At 45.1% G+C, this 19,994-nt stretch overlaps 1 protein-coding gene across 2 annotated transcripts in view; it reads right to left on the reverse strand.

Moving 5' to 3' along the window:
• The window catches only part of PLEKHJ1 (pleckstrin homology domain containing J1), a 59,746-nt gene that overhangs the window by 29,816 nt on the left and 9,936 nt on the right, over positions 1 to 19,994 (reverse strand). For both annotated transcript variants that reach the window (XM_069216699.1, XM_069216698.1), the window contains exons 2-3: positions 6,944 to 7,011; positions 6,181 to 6,247 (exon numbers count right to left, since the gene is read on the reverse strand). In XM_069216699.1, the coding sequence (XP_069072800.1) occupies positions 6,181 to 6,247; positions 6,944 to 7,011 (135 nt within the window). The remainder of the gene's footprint in view (positions 1 to 6,180; positions 6,248 to 6,943; positions 7,012 to 19,994) is intronic.

Raw genomic sequence — 19,994 nt, forward strand, 5'->3', positions numbered from 1 at the left:
GCTGTATCAATAAAACTCTGACCAGGCAGAGTCCATCCTGGGCCTGAACCTCAGGCCTCTTTTCAGTCTTATGTGCTACGTGAACAGCTCCAAATCCTCCTTGATCCCATCAAACTAGATCAAGTTCAATGCAGTGTTACTACATTAGGAGAGTCTGTCCCTCTGCAGGAGTGAATACTGGTCATCAGATTGCAGACTACTTCACTGAAAATGTTGTGGTGCGAGCTTGGCAGCTCCGGAGGCTGCTGGGACATAGAACTAAACTGTACCTCTTATTACAGGCTTCATTCCAATTTTGTCCGCAAGACGAAAGGTGATTTTCAAATGAACAAGAATATTTGTCAGCTCCTGCTTATTCCACCTCTTGAGCTAGTAAATGCTACTGAACCGCGGCCTCTGGTGTCCCAGCACATGCTGCACCAATGGCAGTTCTCCCCCTGCATGCTTCGCTGGGAGTTGGCTTCCGTGATCTACTGAGACGCTCTAAACGTCTGCACCAGTGATGCTCTCCAAGCTGTGACCAAGGCCCCGAATGTCCTATGGATAATATTGGTACTAAGTTATACATTATCCAGACCCTCCATCTGGTCCCCGAGTAAGGTGGCTTCAGTAACATTCTCCACACATAGGGCTGCTTACTGTGCTACCCTATAAACCTTTGGTAAGCACTATGCTGTGCTCTTGGGGCTTCCCCCAGAGGTTCCAGACTGCTGGAGCCCAAGTTGCCTGGAGCGGCCTTCCCCCCTTCGCGCTACGATACAACAGGATGCCACGCGTTGAGAATGGGAGATTACCAGGACATCAAGGTAGGACAGTAAGTCTTTGTGGGGACCCAGTTACACCTAGAGCTATGCTCACTCCCTGTGTTATCAACCACTCACCAACCCCTTAGTTATCAGACAGAAACAAGCACGGGTTGGCTATTTGTGTAAACCACCAAGGGCAGTCGAAGCGTGCATCCCAGTGTAAGACATCCATGCCGCTACTGGTTCCGTGGTGGTACCCAGAGGTTGATCACTGGAGCAAACCTACAGACTAGAAGTAACTAAACCACCTTAAAGGCAATGATATCATTGTATTGTTTTTTTAACCCATTTAGGAGCCCGTTTTACCTGTGATAAAGCCAGAGATATTGCTCCTGTGCTACCAGGAACATCTTCGGGCAGCGAGTTTCATCATTCGCAGGCATATCTTGCGCCTACAAAATTGTGAGACATTCATGTTGACGGGCTGATATGGATTCATTTCTGCAGCATGAAATGTGTTAAAACTTTTGATGCCCAAGAGTGCGCAGTCCAACCCGCCCTGGTCCCTCACACCTTCTTGTGAGGTGCAGGTTTTTCTTTAAGCCGGAGTTTGGTAGCACAGCTGTCAATTACAGCTTTGAGTTTGTCATTTCCATGCTGTCTTTCAGTATGTTGAGGGGATAGCGATGACATAAGCTAAGTAATAATTTCTCTTTAGGTGAACTTCCTCTGAAGCGGCTTCCACATTATATGTAATGAGACCCAACAACTCTTGATCTATTAGTGACGTTTTATGGCTGACAAGGCGAAAAAGGCCTCAGCCAGCATCAACACCTACCAGGGAGTCACTGCTCTCTGGCCAAGAGCGAGCAACCAAAAGCAGCAAAAGCATCTAGCCCCGATGGGAGTCGGACGAGGAAATACCTGGTGGCCCTCAAGGTGCTTCACCTGACCTGCCAAGGCCGTCTCCACGTGGGTTAATAGGGGAATGGTGGCCTGGGCCTCCCCGGAAAAGCCATGGTGATGCTCTCTGTGCCAAGTACAGCGTGCGGAGCACATTCACAGCACAGCCATCATTTAAATGGCTTCCTTCTTTGTTTCTGACTGCCCGGGGAAGCAGAGGCATTCTACCTCAGTAGTCAGCCACAAAGCCTCACCTGTTAGAGCTCACGCTGCCCAAGAAGAGTCCACGCCTATAAGAAAATGAATTCTGTGTCAACAATTTGAACCGCAGGAATGCATTTGGACCGTTCTAGAGCACCGAGCATGCAAAAGTACACACTGGCTTCCGTGATGGGTGGGAACGGGTCACTGCAGCTCATATCTTTGCACTTCAATGTTCACTGCACAGGGGAAGGTTCTGTGCACTTTAATGTACCTACAAACCACTTGAAGGTTGGGACATAAAACTGCTGGGTCGACACCTCCCAACATCGCAAACAAATCGCATATCTCAGAGGGACCCTGCACAAACGTGTTCACACAGATCCTGGCGCTTCAATGGTTAACTTCAAGGCGAGGCGCCCGCAGCTGACATCTGACGTGACCTGCGGGTCAGTGAGGCTTTTCATCCTCCCGAGGTGCATGAATGGAGCACTGAGTAAAAACAACACTGATTGTGTTACAGCAGCGTCCTTCTAAGCGCTGTGAACAAAGAGGAAGCACGCTCAATCCACGTGGCACAAACGATATCCTGGAGCAAGGCAGGTCAAAGCTCAGACGAGCGTGGGGCGTGGTGAGAGACAAACCTATTTTGTTCAGTCGGTCTGGAGTGAACGCAGCTGCTCACCCCACAGACGGCCGAGCGGCCTTGAGTGGAAACATTGGGCGACTCTCCGCATACCTCCGGATCAAGGCAGCCTTGTCTGATGAAAGAGTCCACGGTGTGCCAGCTGGGCACACGGGTCCAGCAATGGTGGCACCACAAAGGAATCAACTCCTGGGGTGAAGCCAGAGGGATCTGGGCCCACACTTTCGATTAAAGAAATCTGCCTACCCGCTGAAGTGGGTAGGAGACGTCCATGCTGGGCAGCCGGGTCTGAAGGACGAGCAATAAACCCGAGGAACAGCAAGTGCAGGAGGAGGGCAATGACCCCTAGGCAGGAAAGAGTCTAGTGGGGCGGATGATGCACAGAGGGGCCCCTCACCACCAGTGAAAACAAGCACTGACGGCCAAACAAACGGATCTGGCCTAGCAAGCCTGTTTTTACTTTTTTTTCAAGCATATGCAAGAGGCACTGAAAGTATAAAAGCATTAAAAAGTAAAACTGTCACCACCTAAATGTGACATGCATATTTTTGCAAAACAAAAATGAGTAAAATTGACATTGCAAATATAAAAAAAAAACAAAGGTAAAAATTAAAGCAGTGATTGGACTACCAGCTGTGGCATGAAATTAACTACTTTGTAGAGATCTGCGCACAAGTGAAATTGCATCAAAGAGAAGGGAGTCAATGGTTGAAATTGCATCAAAGAGAAGGGAGTTAATGGTTGAAGGAAACTGATTGTCTAACTCGTGCAGTGGTGGGCACAAGTGCCGAACCGCGTCAGGGAGATGTGTTGCAGCCACTTTCAGCACGGAATAAACTCAATGTTTTTATCAGGAGCTGGGCTTTAGCACTTTTGTGTCTTTATCAACGGGACACTCCATCCCCGTTAGCTCAAGCCGCCCTGCAGGGTCGGAGGTCCCTTCCGATGGAGAATTTATGTGGAAAATATATATATATATATATATATATATATATATACACACACACACACACACACAAAAGCGGCAACAGCACCTCTGTCATTATTAAATTTGATACAATACAACAAACATGTACAGAACTTTCCAAAAAGAGGAACAAAAAATTCATCCACTTTGGGTTATTTTAGGCACGTTTTGTTCAAATCCATCAAGCAGGGGTCAAAAATCTGTGGGGGCGGGGGGACGTCTAAACGCGACTTACCCCCCCCCCCCCCCCCATTTTACCTCCCATGTGAGTCTCTGCTCCTCAATACAGAAATAGTAGCTGAACGGAATTAGAACCGGCATGAAAGTGGAAATTTACTTAAGCAAAGCGCAGTTTCTTGGTTTTGTGTAAACCCAGTAGTTAAAGAAATAAGTGTTTAGAAAGAGTCCTGGTCTTGGCAGAACAAGGTCACATTTTAGAGATCTCTGGACCAGTGCTTAATTTGTAAATAAAAAGGTGCCGGTGCTCAAAGCCCTCCTCTCAAACACACGGCTGCTGCAATTAAATATGCGATACTGAGGCGGCCTAATCCCGATGCCATCTCTGACCTCTTCAATCCATTTAAAGCCACTTCCTGCCTCTTCAGCTCACACCTGCAGCTTTCTGCTTTCTCTCATCGTGACGCTTTTTCGTTTTTCTCTTCCTCCGTCTTTCCCAAACGTTTCTTTTGTTCACAGCAAATGTTTGAGGCAGAAGACAAAGCGCCGGCCCTCAAAAATAAGTGCCGGTGCTCAGCACCGGAAACAACAAGCACAAATTAAGCACTGCTCTGGACCGTTAATACATGGATATTTTGTGCGTTCACAAATACTACAAAGTTAAATTCACCATTGGACTAGGGGAGCTTTTTCTTCCTTGTCCATTGTGGATTAGTGAAACTGCTGAATTCTAATTGGTTGGCAGTTACACAGGAATTTCTGATATGGCCATCGCACAGGTTGAGGCTACCCTAAATCCATCGCTGATGTGGGGGAAGCCTGAACGGCCACCTCCCAGCCTAAAAATTAATATTAAAAGATATTTATTATAGGATTCCGGAATCCTGTGCAGGACTGGAGAATCCTAGACCCTCACTGGGGTCTCAGGACTCTCAAAACCAGCGCAGCATTCGCAAATCCTTAAAAAGGTTCTTGAAGAATTTGTGCTTGGCAAAGCTCCACAGCGCGCTGTCTTCGGCCATGTTCTGCTCAGGTTGGCCCGTCTGCGGTGGGCTGGGGACAGGGCCCTGCTATAGTCCAGACTCCTTGCCACCCTTAGCCACACACAGCAGAAGGCATGTGCAGCAGGTGTAACTGCACGAAACTGCTGGATGTGGTATACAATCAAAAACATCTCTGGCAAAACAAAGTTAAAAAGTGAAGTTATGGTTAGCTTCTGTTATGGGACGGTACTGTAAATTTAGAAAATAAAGTGGAAATTCATGGAATCTGGCAGTTAAAGTGCAGTTGTGGTTATATAATAAAAAATAAAAAAAAATAAAAAATAAAAACACTGATATTTGCACATTCTGGTTATGGCCACAATCCATAACTTGAAAAACAACAAAGAACACAGAAAGTAATGCTTTTGACCTCACACTATTTATACCAATAATTAACACAAGTTTACAAAAAAATAATTTATTTACAACACAGACTCAAATAATTGATACACTTATAGTCATCCATTTGAAAGTGTTAAGAGCAATGTTATATTTAATCTCGTTTGTAAGAATATGGTCAATTTTTGTAATTGCATCTGTTGTGTTAAGTTTAAAGTCATAAGCATTGCTACTCGGTGTGTAATCTATGGTTTTATGCAAGCTGTGGATTGCAGTCCTAACCACAAATTGCGAATTCCAGTGGTTTTAGGTTTTGTAACCGTAACTGCAATTCAAGCGTGTTTTCGAGTGAATTTCCGAGGCTTTTTCAAACATACATTCAAGTCTTATAACCGCAGCTCACCTCAGGTTCCCTTTAACTTTTTTTTTTTTTTCCCCCCAATGAAATTATATAATCTATGTAGACATTTGGAACCGATTATTACACATGGACTTGCAGTTGATGCTAGTCCCAACTGTAGGCAGGGTAACTTATTTAGTCCCAAGTGGTCTTTTCAGAGGGTTTTCACAACCACACCACAACCCGTGTTATCTAGTTTCTATCACAGGCTATGCAGAAGTTCCCAAAGTAGGCCATTCCCACAGACCTCTACCATGTGGTCCCCAACCACACCACAAACCGTGTTATCTAGTCTCTATCACAAGCTATGTAGACGTTCTCGAAGCAGGCCATTCCCAAAAACCTCTACCTTGTGGTACCTATCCTCACATCTGTGTCTCTCTTCTTATCCACACTTGCAGAGTAACCTTGGCACAATTCTTTAGTGCCCCAGCAGCATTGTGTGCTGCAGCCCTTTATCTATGCTCATACACCTTTTTGATTGCTGTCGACGATGTACCATAAATATCCCACTGTTTACGGAAGACAGGACTTTGGTTACCAGATTGTGTGCACTTACAAATCACGGTGACAAGCTGGCCCTGTGTGAACAAGGCACACCTTTTTTTCCCAACAGAGAAACAAATAGTTCTGATAGTTCACTGCATCACGGTGATCTAGTGTCATTTTGCAAATAAACATTTACAGTGTGTCAGTAAATCTTTTGCTTCTGAAACTGAGAACTTAAAACAGATTAAAACGTTAACGTCAAAACTCACAGATGGAAAAGCTGTTGTCCTCTTCCTGGGTGGTCTTGCAGTGCTCCAGCAGTAAGGCTCCGATAGGCTGCAGGAGAAACAGCATTATATGAAGTTATGTGGCAGAGAATCTATGCTTAATGTACTGCTGTAAGTCCATGATCATTCAGAGAAAAGTGTCCTTCTCAGGATCTTGCTAGGGTCACGTCAGTGTGAAATCAAAATAATGCTCATACTCCCAAGCAACTGTCCTTAAACTAACATACACACTGAGAACAGCTGTTCATGACTAGTTTATTCACATTGCAGACAGCTGTCCAGTACAATAACTTTCACACTATGGGACCTCGGTCCATCTACAGGTAGCTCTATTAACCATCCTACAGACTAACATCTAACACTTACGCCATGGGAAAACCGCCTGTCAGATTTAGGACCTCTTGTAGGTCTTTGCGGACCGCCCCAAGACCAGCAAAGGCAAGTCAGCTATATTTAGAGATGCCTTCTGGTAAGATGGTAATTTTTCACCCAAAGAGCAATGCCAGACTGGTCACAATGACAAGATGCCCGGGTAGGCTTTTTTGTTTTCTTCAAATATGCCGAATCTGCATAATCTGTACTCTCATGCACTTGTTTAATCCAACCTGGGACCCAACATACTATCTTCCTCTCAGAGAAGAAACTAATCTTTAGTCACTCACTGCCTCAGTCAACGTGCCACCTCCCACCACAAGGCTGTCACACATTCGCCCAAGACCACTTACGAGCAGTCTGAAAACCCTACCTCTTCCTCATCTGTTCGGAAGTAGAAGAGAAAGTTCACAACCAGCTTGACAAGTCGTTTCTTGAGAACTGAATAGAAGCAGAAAATAAAAACAGGATGAGATTGCAAGTGTGGCTGACAACAAAACCAGTTTAATGCAAGAGACAAATAAGTATTTAGCAGTTTCTCTTCAGAACAACTGATGGCCTTTCCAGATTGAATAACACTGCAGACCAGCATCTTATAATGTGCTCTGTATGCATTGTTTGCAAGAAATACCCCCAAAAAACTCACTACATTCTGATGCGCAAGAACACCTATTCACAGCTCTTTATGGTCTTTTTAGAGCATGTCCTTCTGTTAAAACAAAGTTTGGATGGCATACCTCATAACAAAATAATTTGATTTCAGTTCGACATTCAAGGAGCCAATGGCTTCTTTGGGAAGAAGAAATAGGAAATATTCAAACATGCCCACCACAAGATCACGTGGATGGGTGAGTTTTCTCCCAACACCTACACTGACCACACCTTGTAGCATTTTGAAAGCTCCCCTCCTAGTCAAGGCACGGGCTGATGCGCAGACATGGTTTAAATAAGGAAACTCCAGATTGTAATCTTCAATAATTAAAATGTATGACTTTTTGCCTAAATTTATAGAAGCTAAAAAGGTACCAGTTCCTCAGTGAAAGCGTCCACATCCGCTTCTTACACCTGTGTTTTAATTCTGGGTGGAAACCAGCTGCAGGCCCAGGGCTTTCACCCTAATAAGCGTTTGCTGTGATTCAGTTTAGAGACCAGCGCCAATATATGTACTTCATTTAGTTACTCACTGAGGAATGGTCACAGAAGTGTACGAAAGGTGTATTTTGCGCTGTGTATTCCAGTCGTTAGCTGCTCTTTTTGGGATCTGTTAATGAATGCTTTAGCTCTCTTAAGTGGAAATCACTGTCCTACTTAAATAATATGGGACACTAATTCCATAATTAGTGCCAATCTAATTATGTCTGCTGCATGCAACACTGGTGCCTTTTTTGACCTTCGCATGCATCACTACATGCCAGACGAGTTTTGAAATGAAAAGAGGCAGAGCACTATCAACATCTAACGTTGAAAGAAAAAGTTCATGATAACAGAGTGGCGATCTATCACAGATGGTGTGGAGGAGCAAGTCTGGAGTAGCTCCTTTGTAGTAGGGGCATCACACATGGCGAGGAGGGCCAGATTCTCAGGAGATCCACATCACATTAACGAACACACATATGTTTTAAATGGAACTCCTCTTCGTGGTCACAGATTACCTTGAAAATCTGGCATGGGGGGTTCACTGGATTCCCTTGCATTAACACCTGTGAAACATATACATTAAGAGTAGACGTACATGCCGTTAAACTTTTCTTTCCAACTACTACGGCCATAATCTCAGACAAACAAAGCATATTGTTGTGCTCCATACACAGGTTTTTCCCAATGGGACGCTTGACCTACTGGCTTTGGCCAAAGCTTTTTTTTTAGGTCTCACAGTATTGGCGTATTTTGGTGTTGGCGAAAATATAACCCTCAAGAAAAGGGATGTTACTTCTCACAGGTGGGAGGGATGGCCAGGCCACATGCCAGCATCCCAGCTCTCCCCACATCTGCCCTCGTTGTCTGCCGGAGGCGAGCCCAGGACGCCCTGCAGTAACCCTGAGGCGTCCGTGCAGCTCGCGGCCTCCCCGATAACACTTCCGGTTAGAACCTTCCCCGGATACGGAGGAGTTCTCGTGCCCGGCGCGCGCCGCGCCTCAAAAGGGGATCCTTGTTCGAAGCTATGTGTCCCCCGCAAGAATCACATCTTACACGGAAGGCTGCAAAACAGAAGCCCGGTCTTACCCAGCACTGACAAAGCCAATAGGAACATGCGTTTTACATGTGGTTTAAGAAGCTGGTCTGTGCGTGAATAGCAGTATATAGTAGCCTTATGTTTGCTCCTGTGTATTCATGGTGCTGACATGTCTGTTAGCTTGTGCCTACATGCCTGCAGTCCAGTGTGCACGTCCTTGTGGCCTGTAGGTCTGCTGGCCTCTATGCCTGGGCACTTGCTAATCTGTGTCCCTCTGTACCAGGGCCTCCGTGTGTCTGACCTATGAGCACAGATGCAGGTTTCTTCCCTTTCCCGACTGCCTGGGAGGGGTCAGTTTCACGGAAAATTCTGGGTAGTGACTGTAAAAGTTCAGGATAAGGCGTAAATATTCATGCCAAAAATTCAGGACAAAAATTCAGTTTTATGGACACATCAGAATAGCTCAATCGATACTATGAAAGTATGTAAAATAGTTCTATGTTCTTCGGCTTGCATAACACATAGCAGTGCTAACCAAACATTCACATGACTGGACTTATTTAAAGATTTAAAAAAACTAGCAAACATACACACACCATGATATTTTACTGAGGTAGTGCTCTGTTGATGAATATGGACTTCCAGCTCATAATCAGTACTGTAGCACTACAAGCAGCAAGGGAGTGCACTTGCAACTAATTGACTAGATCACATTTGAAGGAGTTAGATAATCTGTTTGTGTGTGTATTTCATTGTGAATGTTACTGATAAAATAAGTGTATGGTTTTAGACAACCTACCCCCATGTTACTTGGTCTACCTTTGCATCCATCAGCCTAGACTCAGTGGTAACTTTAAGGACCTGTACAAGCATTAGCAAAGCCAACTGGCTTGATGTTGACATACGAGAGCGGACAATGGAATAAAAATGTATACTGCAGTGCACAGCAATTAAAATTAGATCACTTTGTATAAACAGTGCATGAATGAGATTAAAAAAATAAATGTGCGATGACAGTGTTTATTTTTCGGTAGTAAAGTAGTCCCTCATCCTTTTCAAAGGAAGCAGTCGAATACATTCATCAGCCAATAAAAACGTGGATCTAGTACTTATGTAATCAAATCAGAGATTCAATTGACAATGTCTTGCCTCAATAGCAGTAGGTTCCTGGGAGAATAGTTACTGGCTGAAGAAGCTGAACTAATTACAGGTCAAACTTAAAAACTTGAATGAGATGCAGAAGAGGAGCACATACAAGAATTTTAAAAAATCCCACATAAGTTCACTTCGATCATCAAACCAGAGCTGTGCCAAAACAGCATACCACCATGAAGACAGAGTGCATGTTACGCACTATGTTATGTACCACAACCAATGGTATAAGGCACCAGCCCAAGTAGCCCAGGGCACTACCACTTACAGAAGAGTGCACCACCGTACATTCAACTACAACCTTAGGCTTGCACCACCACACTCAGAACAGTGCACCAAACCCTTAGCAAAGGGCACCAAAACTCACTATTTAGTGGAACCCCACCAATGTCATTTTGCACCATCACGCACAGTCCAATGCTCTACCACCAGAAAAATAGTGCACCCTGAGCACACTGAACTATAACCCTCAGTATACTCCGCCATCACCCTCAGCTCAGTTAACAAGAATCTGTGGCACAGTGCACCACACCCCCCAAGCCACTGTGCACCATTTGACACCACAAACACTTTTCCCACACTGCCTATTTGACCACAATTTTGAAGCAACGGTATGTTAACACATTTGGAAAGCACAATTACTATTTTCTTGATGCTATGCCCTTCAAATTGCCCTCAGTTCATGTCCACATTTTTCTTTTGAAGAACCCTAAAGCATACTGTGGACTTTTCCTTAGTAATTGAATGTGTATGTTTCTGTTGAAAAATGAACAATCACCACTAACTTTGATAGATAACTCTACCATATCAATGGAGACTTTACCAACTATGCACCCTGGAGAGGACACTACCATGACCCCCCTAGCAAACATCCTCTGAGCACACGGAATCACTATCCTCTCCTACGCAGATGACACCCAACTCATCCTCTCCCTCTCCCTCACCCGCAACCACACCACCGCCAAAACCAACCTACACGCTGCTCTCCTCGACACCGCCAACTGGATGACCACTAACCACCTCAAGCTCAACTCCAACAAAACCGAGATCATCTTCGGCCCCAACAAAACCACATGGGACGACTCCTGGTGGCCCACCGTCCTAGGCCCTGCACCCACCCCCGCAAACCACGCACGCAACCTCAGCATCATCCTGGACCGCTCCCTCTCCATGACACAGAAAATCAATGCACTAACCTCCTCCTGCTTCCACACACTCCGCACTCTAAAAAAATCCTTCAAATGGATTCCCCCAGAGACCAGGAAGACAGTCACCCACGCACTCATCAGCAGCAGCAGACTTGACTACGGTAACGCCCTCTACGCCGGCACCACACTCAAACTCAAACTCCAGAGAATCCAGAACACAGCGGCACGCCTCGTCTTTGGCCTTCCCCGCCACGAACGAATCTCACCACACCTCAAATCCCTTCACTGGCTCCCCATATACAAGAGAATGACTTTCAAGATCCTCATCCACACACACAAATCCCTCCACAACACCGGCCCAAACCACGTCAACGAGAGAGTGAACTTCCACACTCAAGCTCAGATCAGCCGACCTCGCCCTAGCCACAGTCCCCCGCATCCAACGCACCACCACAGGAGGCAGGTCCTTCTCCTACCTCGCCCCCAAAACCTGGAACTCCCTCCCCACCAACCTTCGCAAAACCAAAGACCTCCTGCTCTTCAGAAAGAACCTCAAGACATGGTTGTTCGAACAGTGACCCTCCTGCCCCCCAACACTGATCCGCGCTCCCCACTGCCCCCCACGGCCTTGAGACCCTCACGGGGGAGTAGCGCGCTCTATAAATTTTTTTGATTGATTGATTGATGATAACAGTCCTAATGAGTATAATTTGTAATGTGGTCATAACTGTTTGACATTCAGGCAAGGATGGGGAGTTTTGCTGTGTCAGGTAGTATCGTAACTATACAAGCATGTAGGTGCTGACCCGTAACAACATTTTGCACCTGTGTCAGTGCCTTAAAATAAATTCACTTCTCACTGGCAGCCAGTCCTTGTCATAAAAAGTAAGTGACATATGTTCTGTCCTCGCAATGCTGTCTACTGATCAGTGTGGAATTCTGAAGCGACTTATTTCCTCACGCTTGAATTTGAGGTCATTAAATATTATCTCCCTGTCGGAGAAAAAGTGTTATGGTGCATCTGGAGAGAAGCCTCAGCAGACAAGCCAGGAACTGAAAAGACAGAGCATCCAAACGAGTGGCACACCTTGGCAAGCTCTGGCTGTGTATTGGTGCTTGTGGAGGTCGAGCAGGGGCTGATTCGCTTCTGTGGCTCGCCCATCGGGCTGGCCAGGGTAGATCTAGGTTGGGCCTAGATCCAGTCATCACTTCACAGATCAGTTGACTCTTTAGAAGAACAAGGATCAAAAATAAGTCCAGTGCATCTCAGGAAGAAAAGTGGCCATCAATTAGATAAAGACAAGCTGGAAAGCCAATAATCTCACAAATAGCAAGGACTTACAGGATCGCTTTGCAAGTAGCATGCTGTGTAGAAAGTTCTAGGACTGGCTGGCCGACGTATCTACCAATGCAAAGTCACCATACATACTGTGGCCACAGTCAATGGAGGTGACTGAAGGATGTAGTGAGACATATGATTGCCTGTCAAGAAGCAGCATCAAAATAACAAACAAAGGTCATTCATATAAAATCAGGTATGGACAATAGACAAGTCTGCTGTTTTTCATCATGTGACTTGGACTGGCGTGCCATAGAGAATAGTGCTGAAATTGTGGACAATTTCTGGTTGTCAGATGAACAACAGATAATGAACATTAGGCTCAAGTTACAAATAGTTTGTGTAATTAGTGGAGATGTGGGCAACCCACCTCAGGAAGACATTCAAGAGAGCTACACTGGCTGCCAGAATGTAACTCTAAAGTTGGACCAGATATTTTTAGCGCAATTCAATATCTGCAAGTCTTCTACTTCCCCTTTGCTAATTTGAGGTTTTTATAAAGAATTTCCTGGCCATAAAATGTCAACAGGGTCTTAGCTAAATTCTACCTTCCTACTTGATGCAGCTGAAATATTACAGAACCAGGTGCAAGAGTATTTTACAAGGAATTGGCTTATTTTGGTTGTGACACATAAGAGTAACAACCCCCTTTAACAATGTGGTATCTGTAGTTTTACTTTACCGCTGCCAAATGCTCACTTAGATTGTGTCACAAGAAATTTAGAGAACACGTTTATGTGCCTGAATGAAGGCTTTGAAACTACCTCTAGCATTGCTCACAAACCTTTCAATGTGTACCAGCACCATCTTTATATCAATGTCCAAGCCAGAAGCCCTCACCCTCTATCTGATAACAGCAAGCTGCAGCTCATTTAATACCAAGGTTCACAGAAAGGTTAATAATACATTGAACAGTATGTGAACAGTGTGCATCAAGAGTTTCACATCCGTCCATCCATCCATCCTGCACCTCCCAAGATCCATCCATCTACCTAAATCCATCCATCCATCCAAGCACCCATCCATCCTTCTGTGTATCCATTCCTCCATTCAGGATCCATAAATTTCCACTGATCCATCCGTCCATCCATCCATCCATCCATGGTCCATCTATTCACTGAGCTATCCATCCATACACCCAGCAACATCATACATCCACCCACCAAGAGATCCATCCATCCACCCAGATTTATCCAAGCACCCACCCATCCATCCTTACTTATAACCATCCATGCACCCACTAAGATCCATCCACCAACCCAGCTCCCCATCCATCTATCCACCAACCCAGCTCCCCATCCATCTATCAACCCACCTAGGTCTATCTATTTACACAGATTCATCCAACCATCCATGCACACACCTAGCAAGATCCATCCACCAACCCAGCAAACTCCATCCATCCAACCTATTTTATCCATTATCCAAGCATCCATCCATTTATTATTCCAACAAGCCATCATTGCACTCACCAAGATCCATTCATTCATTTATCCATCCACCCATATAGACCATTCCATCTACCCATATTCATTCACCCATCCACCCAAGCGCCCATCTCATCAACCATCCATAAACCCACCCACCCTCCTGTCCATCTGTTCATTCATCCGTGCTGGCACCCATGTCCATCCATTTATCTAGCTAGTAATCCATTCATGTATCTACCCATGCATTATTCAAGATCCATTCATCCTCCCAAGTAATGCAATCATCTATTCAGCCATCCTCACATTTATACCCTCTACATCATACCCACACTATTCATCCGCTCATCTTTCTAGCCACCTAGTCATCCATCTATGCATCTGCTGATCCACCCATCAATCAATCCCAATACGTATCCACCTCAAACAATGATAATGGAAACATCAAAATGCCCAGGATAAATGAAAACCTGCAATGTAAGTAAAAATCTTAGTGCCAAATTATATAAGCGGAAAACAGTAAAACATGAAAATAAACGGGAATGCCATAATAATAGAAGGCAGAACAAAACAAGGCAACACGCTAGAACTTTTCAAATGTCCTAAATTATTGTGTGCTGTTCAATTCAGTGCTCAATAACCTTTGACGCTGTGCTGAAGCAAGTTCTCATACCTGCAGGTTGTACAACATGCCAGAAAGCTGTAAAAAGTGACAGTGTCGAAATGACGGACAACAGCACCCCCGCCCCATAGAGTCCCACGCAGCTGTGCACGTAGGATAGAGGCACCTGTGCACAGAGGGTGGCCACCTGTCCGTCATTTACACGGACACTCCGTAACTCCAGCCGGATGTCCGCTACTGGGCTGGTAGCGGGTAGCTTTTGTCCGTAATTTCGACACTGAATGAATGTGGGTAGATGGAAAGGCTTGTAAAATAAGAGTGTCTGCAAGGCAGAGGGTTCCAGACTGTCGGTCACAGAACAGAGGGCCACCGGCCACCTTCAGTTACTTTCCTGTACCGAGCAGTAAAGAGGGGTTTTGTGTCTTCCTTGCAAAGTGGCCTGTCCAATTTATGAATTTCGCCCCTGGGCTGAAACTTCGTTTTCATGTTGGTACGGCAAGGGTCTTGGGCAAAGGAGGGGCACAGCACTATACACAAAACATATGCACTGTAGCAGGGGTATACCCTGCACAAGATACCACACATCACTCTATGATGCATGTGGATTACATGGATCGGGCGAGGCCGAGTTACATAGAACAAGCTGTGATGGGGAGGCGCATGTAACAAAGGCAATAGGTTAGAGAGGGTTTTTTTTTTTTTTTTGCATATCCGTATTACATAAGCTCACGAATTGATGCATGTGGACATAGGCAATACTCTTTGGTCATGTGGTCAAGCCAGGATTGGATCCCAGGTCTTGAGGTTCCAGATAAATAACTTCACGCCCAGAACACGTCACTAAACATTGCTCAATTAGCACAGTTATATAGTATTTCAGGTATTTGAGTGGGTGTATATTTGTTAATGTAGAACGCTCCCTCCCAAAGAAACAAAGACTCATGGAATTACTATGGTGCAAATCACCAGCACTCGTGCAAATGCTAAGCACACAGTGCACTGTGAACACTACAGAAGTAACCTCCTGCACCCCACGGAGGGGGTCACTGAACTATATTCGTGTGAGTTTTCTTGCTACAGAAAACCGTTTCATTCCTTTAATATTCTTTAAACACAGTACTATATGAATCTAACTCCACTCAGTACTTGTGTGCCCTCTCCTTACTACCTACGTGCCGGAATGTAACTGTAGGTATGCTTCAGAAAGTCAGTGGAGAGGACCGGAATCTACCAACAGGTGAACCACCTGCAAGGAGGAGGGAATCACAGATGGGAGGGGGGAGGGGGGAGGGAGGAGGGACAGAAGGCGCCATTCACCTGGAACTTTATTTACAATTAAGTGAGTACCTCCGGCCCACTACAGAGTTCCACGAGTAACAGAAGTACACATTGCTTACACTTGAAGTTTAGTAGTAAGATAGGAGTATGTCAAACCTACTCATAGGAAACAGTTTCTCAATAGGGCCCACCCGGGCGGGGTTAGGGGGAGAGAAGCCCTCCTGCTTCCATTTACTGGTACCGTACAGCCTCGAATGGTCAAGCCTGTTCTAAAGTTTTGATCTATGAATACAAGAGATAAGCCTTGGCCACAGAGTACAGAGGGTGCTGGTGACCCTGAGCCACCTGAAGCACCGCCCGGTAGGTAGCAAGGCTCAAACTCTCCTCTATTCTTTGCATGCCCTGTGCTGCAGTCCTGGGTGACCATGGGGTGAGGATCCAAAGGCTAGTGGCAGTCTCCACCAGCTGAGCTTGGATGCTAAGGACAGGGACTTCACATTGTCCCATGTGTCCACAAACATCATCTCCGACTGTGTGATGGGTTTATATAGAGTCAATGCTGTCCATTGCGATTCCCAGGACCTTCTTCCAAAGGCGCTGATCAATATTCTGTATCTGCGCTGCTGACATAAACATAACCAAAGTCTCTAAAAGCAAAGTCTCCTTCGCAGTAACACTACATGACCATATAAAAGAGCTTGGATTTTCTATCCCTGAAAAGTCTTTCCCATCCAAAAAAGAAGTGAAACTGAGACGTCAGAGGGGAAAGATAGAAGCGATGATAGCATGATGTTTGCACATGGCCTAGCAAGGGAATCTGGGATCCGAAATAAACCTTAGGACCTTGTGAAGGGGCTCCTGCGACAGAGTGATGTGAGGTACGCCTGGTCACTCTTGCTCCAGTTCAGCAGTAGCCTGCCAAGGGTTTGGTGACCCACTGTGGCATCCGGGCAAAACTTCCAACAACAAAAAAAAAACAATAAAGTGCAAGAGCCAAAACCTTTTCCTGTAGGTCTGCTATCAGTGCTGCCAACCAGTGGGATTGCTGAATACCAAGGATGTTTATTCTTGGTTCCACCACTCTACGTTAATAGCCTCACTCTTACCAGACAATGTATCATTCCTGCTTTCTCTCTTGAATTTATCTGACCAGAACACATTGACAATTTTGCAGAAAAGTCGTGCATAGGCGTGGACGAGGTCCTTACTATGTAAAGTAGTCGTGTTTGGTAACAAACAAGAGTGGATAACTAAAGCATCTACAGAGACCTTCATTTCTGAGCAGTGACCACAATAAAAGAACAATAGTATATGTGGTACAGTCTGAAGCGAGGCTTGTTGATAATGTGGTTTTGATTGGTGTCTTTAGGTATTTGTGTGCTTCAATGTCATGAGATGCTCCATAAGCCTACTTTTAAAGCTCCAAAGAGCACAGCAGACATCAAAAGCGAGAAGTAAGGGGTTATGGTGATGGGTCTTTATCAAACAAAACTCTGAATCCAGAAGCTGCAGATGGTTAATGGGTAATGTAGGTGATAATTTTGGGGTGAACAGGATAGTTGGGAACTAAATGAATTAGAAAGCAGTGTAGAGCAAAACACAGTGAGCATCAAAACAGTTTTATGGTGGTGAAGAATGGATGTAACAGAGGAATGAAGCACTGGTAACCAAGAACATTTAAGTCTAGTCCAACAGAGCACTTGCACTTCTATTTGGATCCTACCCTTTGTCTTCGTTTTGAGCATTTATCCCGGATCCGCATCTTTGGGGACCAGGATGGTGGTGGGGGATTCAATGAATCTTGTACAGGGGGACTGACGCAAAAACCCAAAATGCCCTCAATAGACCAAAAGAGGCAATGTCCTTTCAAAAGACTTTGGATACCCTGCTCTGACAGCCCACACAATGCCTTCCTATGGTTCCTTTACCCCGTCTTTCTGCCTTTTATGCCTTTCTCAGCGTCAAAATGCGATGACGAAAAATAAGTCCTGGTCCCAACAACATGAGGGCCAGTACTACCACCTGCACACATTCAGTACTGCATGGCATCTGCAGTCTCCCGGTCTGGATACTATTTATGTCAAGACCTAGCTAGAGCTCGCCCAATTGGAGATCACCCACCTTTGGGACCTGTCTGGCGTATTGAAGGTGCTTCGGGTACACACTCCAATCTTATTCCAGCGTTCTAGGCAAAACCCGCAGCCTTTAAAATGTTGCTCAGGTTCTGCTAATGTCACAGACTATGACTTTTGTTTCAAGAGTTACATTGCTCTTTAGATGTAAATGATGGCTGCAATATTCCTACATTTACAGGGTAATGTGTAAAATACCTTTCTTTGCAGGGTAGTGTTCAATATGCCTAATTTTACGGGGCAGTGTGCAAAATGTCCAACTACAAGGTTTTGTGCAATATGCCTAACTTTACAGGGTTGTGTGCAAAATGCCTAACTTTACAGGGTTGTGTCCAATATGCCTAGCTTTACAAGGTTGTGTGCAAAATGCCTACCTTTACAAGGTTGTGTGCAAAATGCCTACCTTTACAAGGTTGTGTGCAAAATGCCTAACTTTACAAGGTTGTGTGCAAAATGCCTAACTTTACAAGGTTGTGTGCAAAATGCCTAACTTTACAAGGTTGTGTGCAAAATGCCTACCTTTACAAGGTTGTGTGCAAAATGCCTAACTTTACAAGGTTGTGTGCAAAATGCCTAACTTTAGAGGGTTGTGGGAAATATGCCTAACTTTACAGGACTGTGTGAAATATGCCTCACTTTACAGGGTAGTGTGCAATATGCCTAGCTTTACAGCGGTGTGTGCAAAATGCCTAACTTTACAAGACTGTGTGCAAGAGGCTTAACTTTTCAGGGTTGTGTCCGATATGCATAACTTTATAAGGTTTTCTGCAATATGCCTAACTTTACAAGGTTGTGTGCAAAATGCCTAACTTTACAAGGTTGTGTAAATTAGGCCTAACTTTACAGGGTTGTGTGAAATATGTCTAACTTTACAAGGTTGTGTAAATTCTAAGACTTCACTATGACCTGACGTGCACAAGCATGAGATGTTACACATTAGACCAACACGCCCATGCTTAATTTGTAAAATAAAAAAACCAAAAAAAAAACCAGTAGGTAGACAAAAAGAAAAACAAACAAGTACAGAGAATGGAGCTAAAGATTTCCATAGCAGCCTGCTTTCAGTGCTGAATACAAAGGTTGCTTTGTTTCGATACCAGCCCATGCCTCTTTCTTCGATTACCCTGTAAGCCTCTTTACCTCATTCTGGCAGGCTCTTCTTCGTCCCGGCCTTCTCAGTTTGTCGCCGTTTCCCCACCTTTCTTTGCCTCCTCCATGCTCCCTCTTCTGCTTTTCTCTCTCTCTTGCTGGGTGCCCAGCACCGGCAACCATCAACGCAAATTAAGCACTGCATTTCACATTCACACTCCCTAGCTGGCAGTCTTGTTTCACCACACACAGACATCCAACAGGACACCCAAGGTGCATCTCCGAATCCATGCGCTACAGGCCCCCTGGAAGACCCTTTCACACCAGCACATGGTACACGACGCAGATAATCAGAAGCAGGCGAGAACGTATAGCCAGAAGATACCACCACGGGATGACTCTGCTCTGCCACACAGTGATGAGTTACCATATAGCCGCAATATCTAATAATGTCACAGCGTTGGGCGCCACACTAGGTCGAGTGCCACTGGAAATGAAGCTGTACACAGATGCCAATGTGTGAGGTTACCAAGCCTCGATATCACTTTACGGCCAACTTCCCTTTCGTCTACCCCGTGGTTCCCAACCTCTTGACTTCTGTGGAACCCCACTTTATCATTACTGGAACCCAGGGACCCCCACTGAATCATTACTGGAATCCAGGGACCCCACACTGAGTCATTACTGAAAGCTGGGGACCTAATCTGTGAATATGATTTAATTTTCTAAGCAGTCAGGGACCCCCTGAGGAGGCTTCGCGGACCCCCAGGGTCCCCGGACCACAGGTTGGGAACCACTGGTCTACTCTACCCGCAGCTTCGGTGCAGCACTCCTCGCTGTTTTGGGGTGTTTTCCCATATTGTTGTGCAGACATAAATAACCCTTAGCGTCTTTCTGGAAATGCAAGAAAAGTGCAAATCCGGTTCCACAAACTATGTCTGGGATTTAAACATTGCAAACATCCGGCAAAATAAAACGACCGCTTTGCAAAAGGAAAAATGATGATGTGTTTTGCAAAACCGAAAACTTCTGCATTAAGGTAAAATGTCTACATAAAGGCAATG

The sequence above is a fragment of the Pleurodeles waltl genome, chromosome 12, assembly GCF_031143425.1.
Source record: "Pleurodeles waltl isolate 20211129_DDA chromosome 12, aPleWal1.hap1.20221129, whole genome shotgun sequence".
Lineage (NCBI taxonomy): Eukaryota > Metazoa > Chordata > Amphibia > Caudata > Salamandridae > Pleurodeles > Pleurodeles waltl.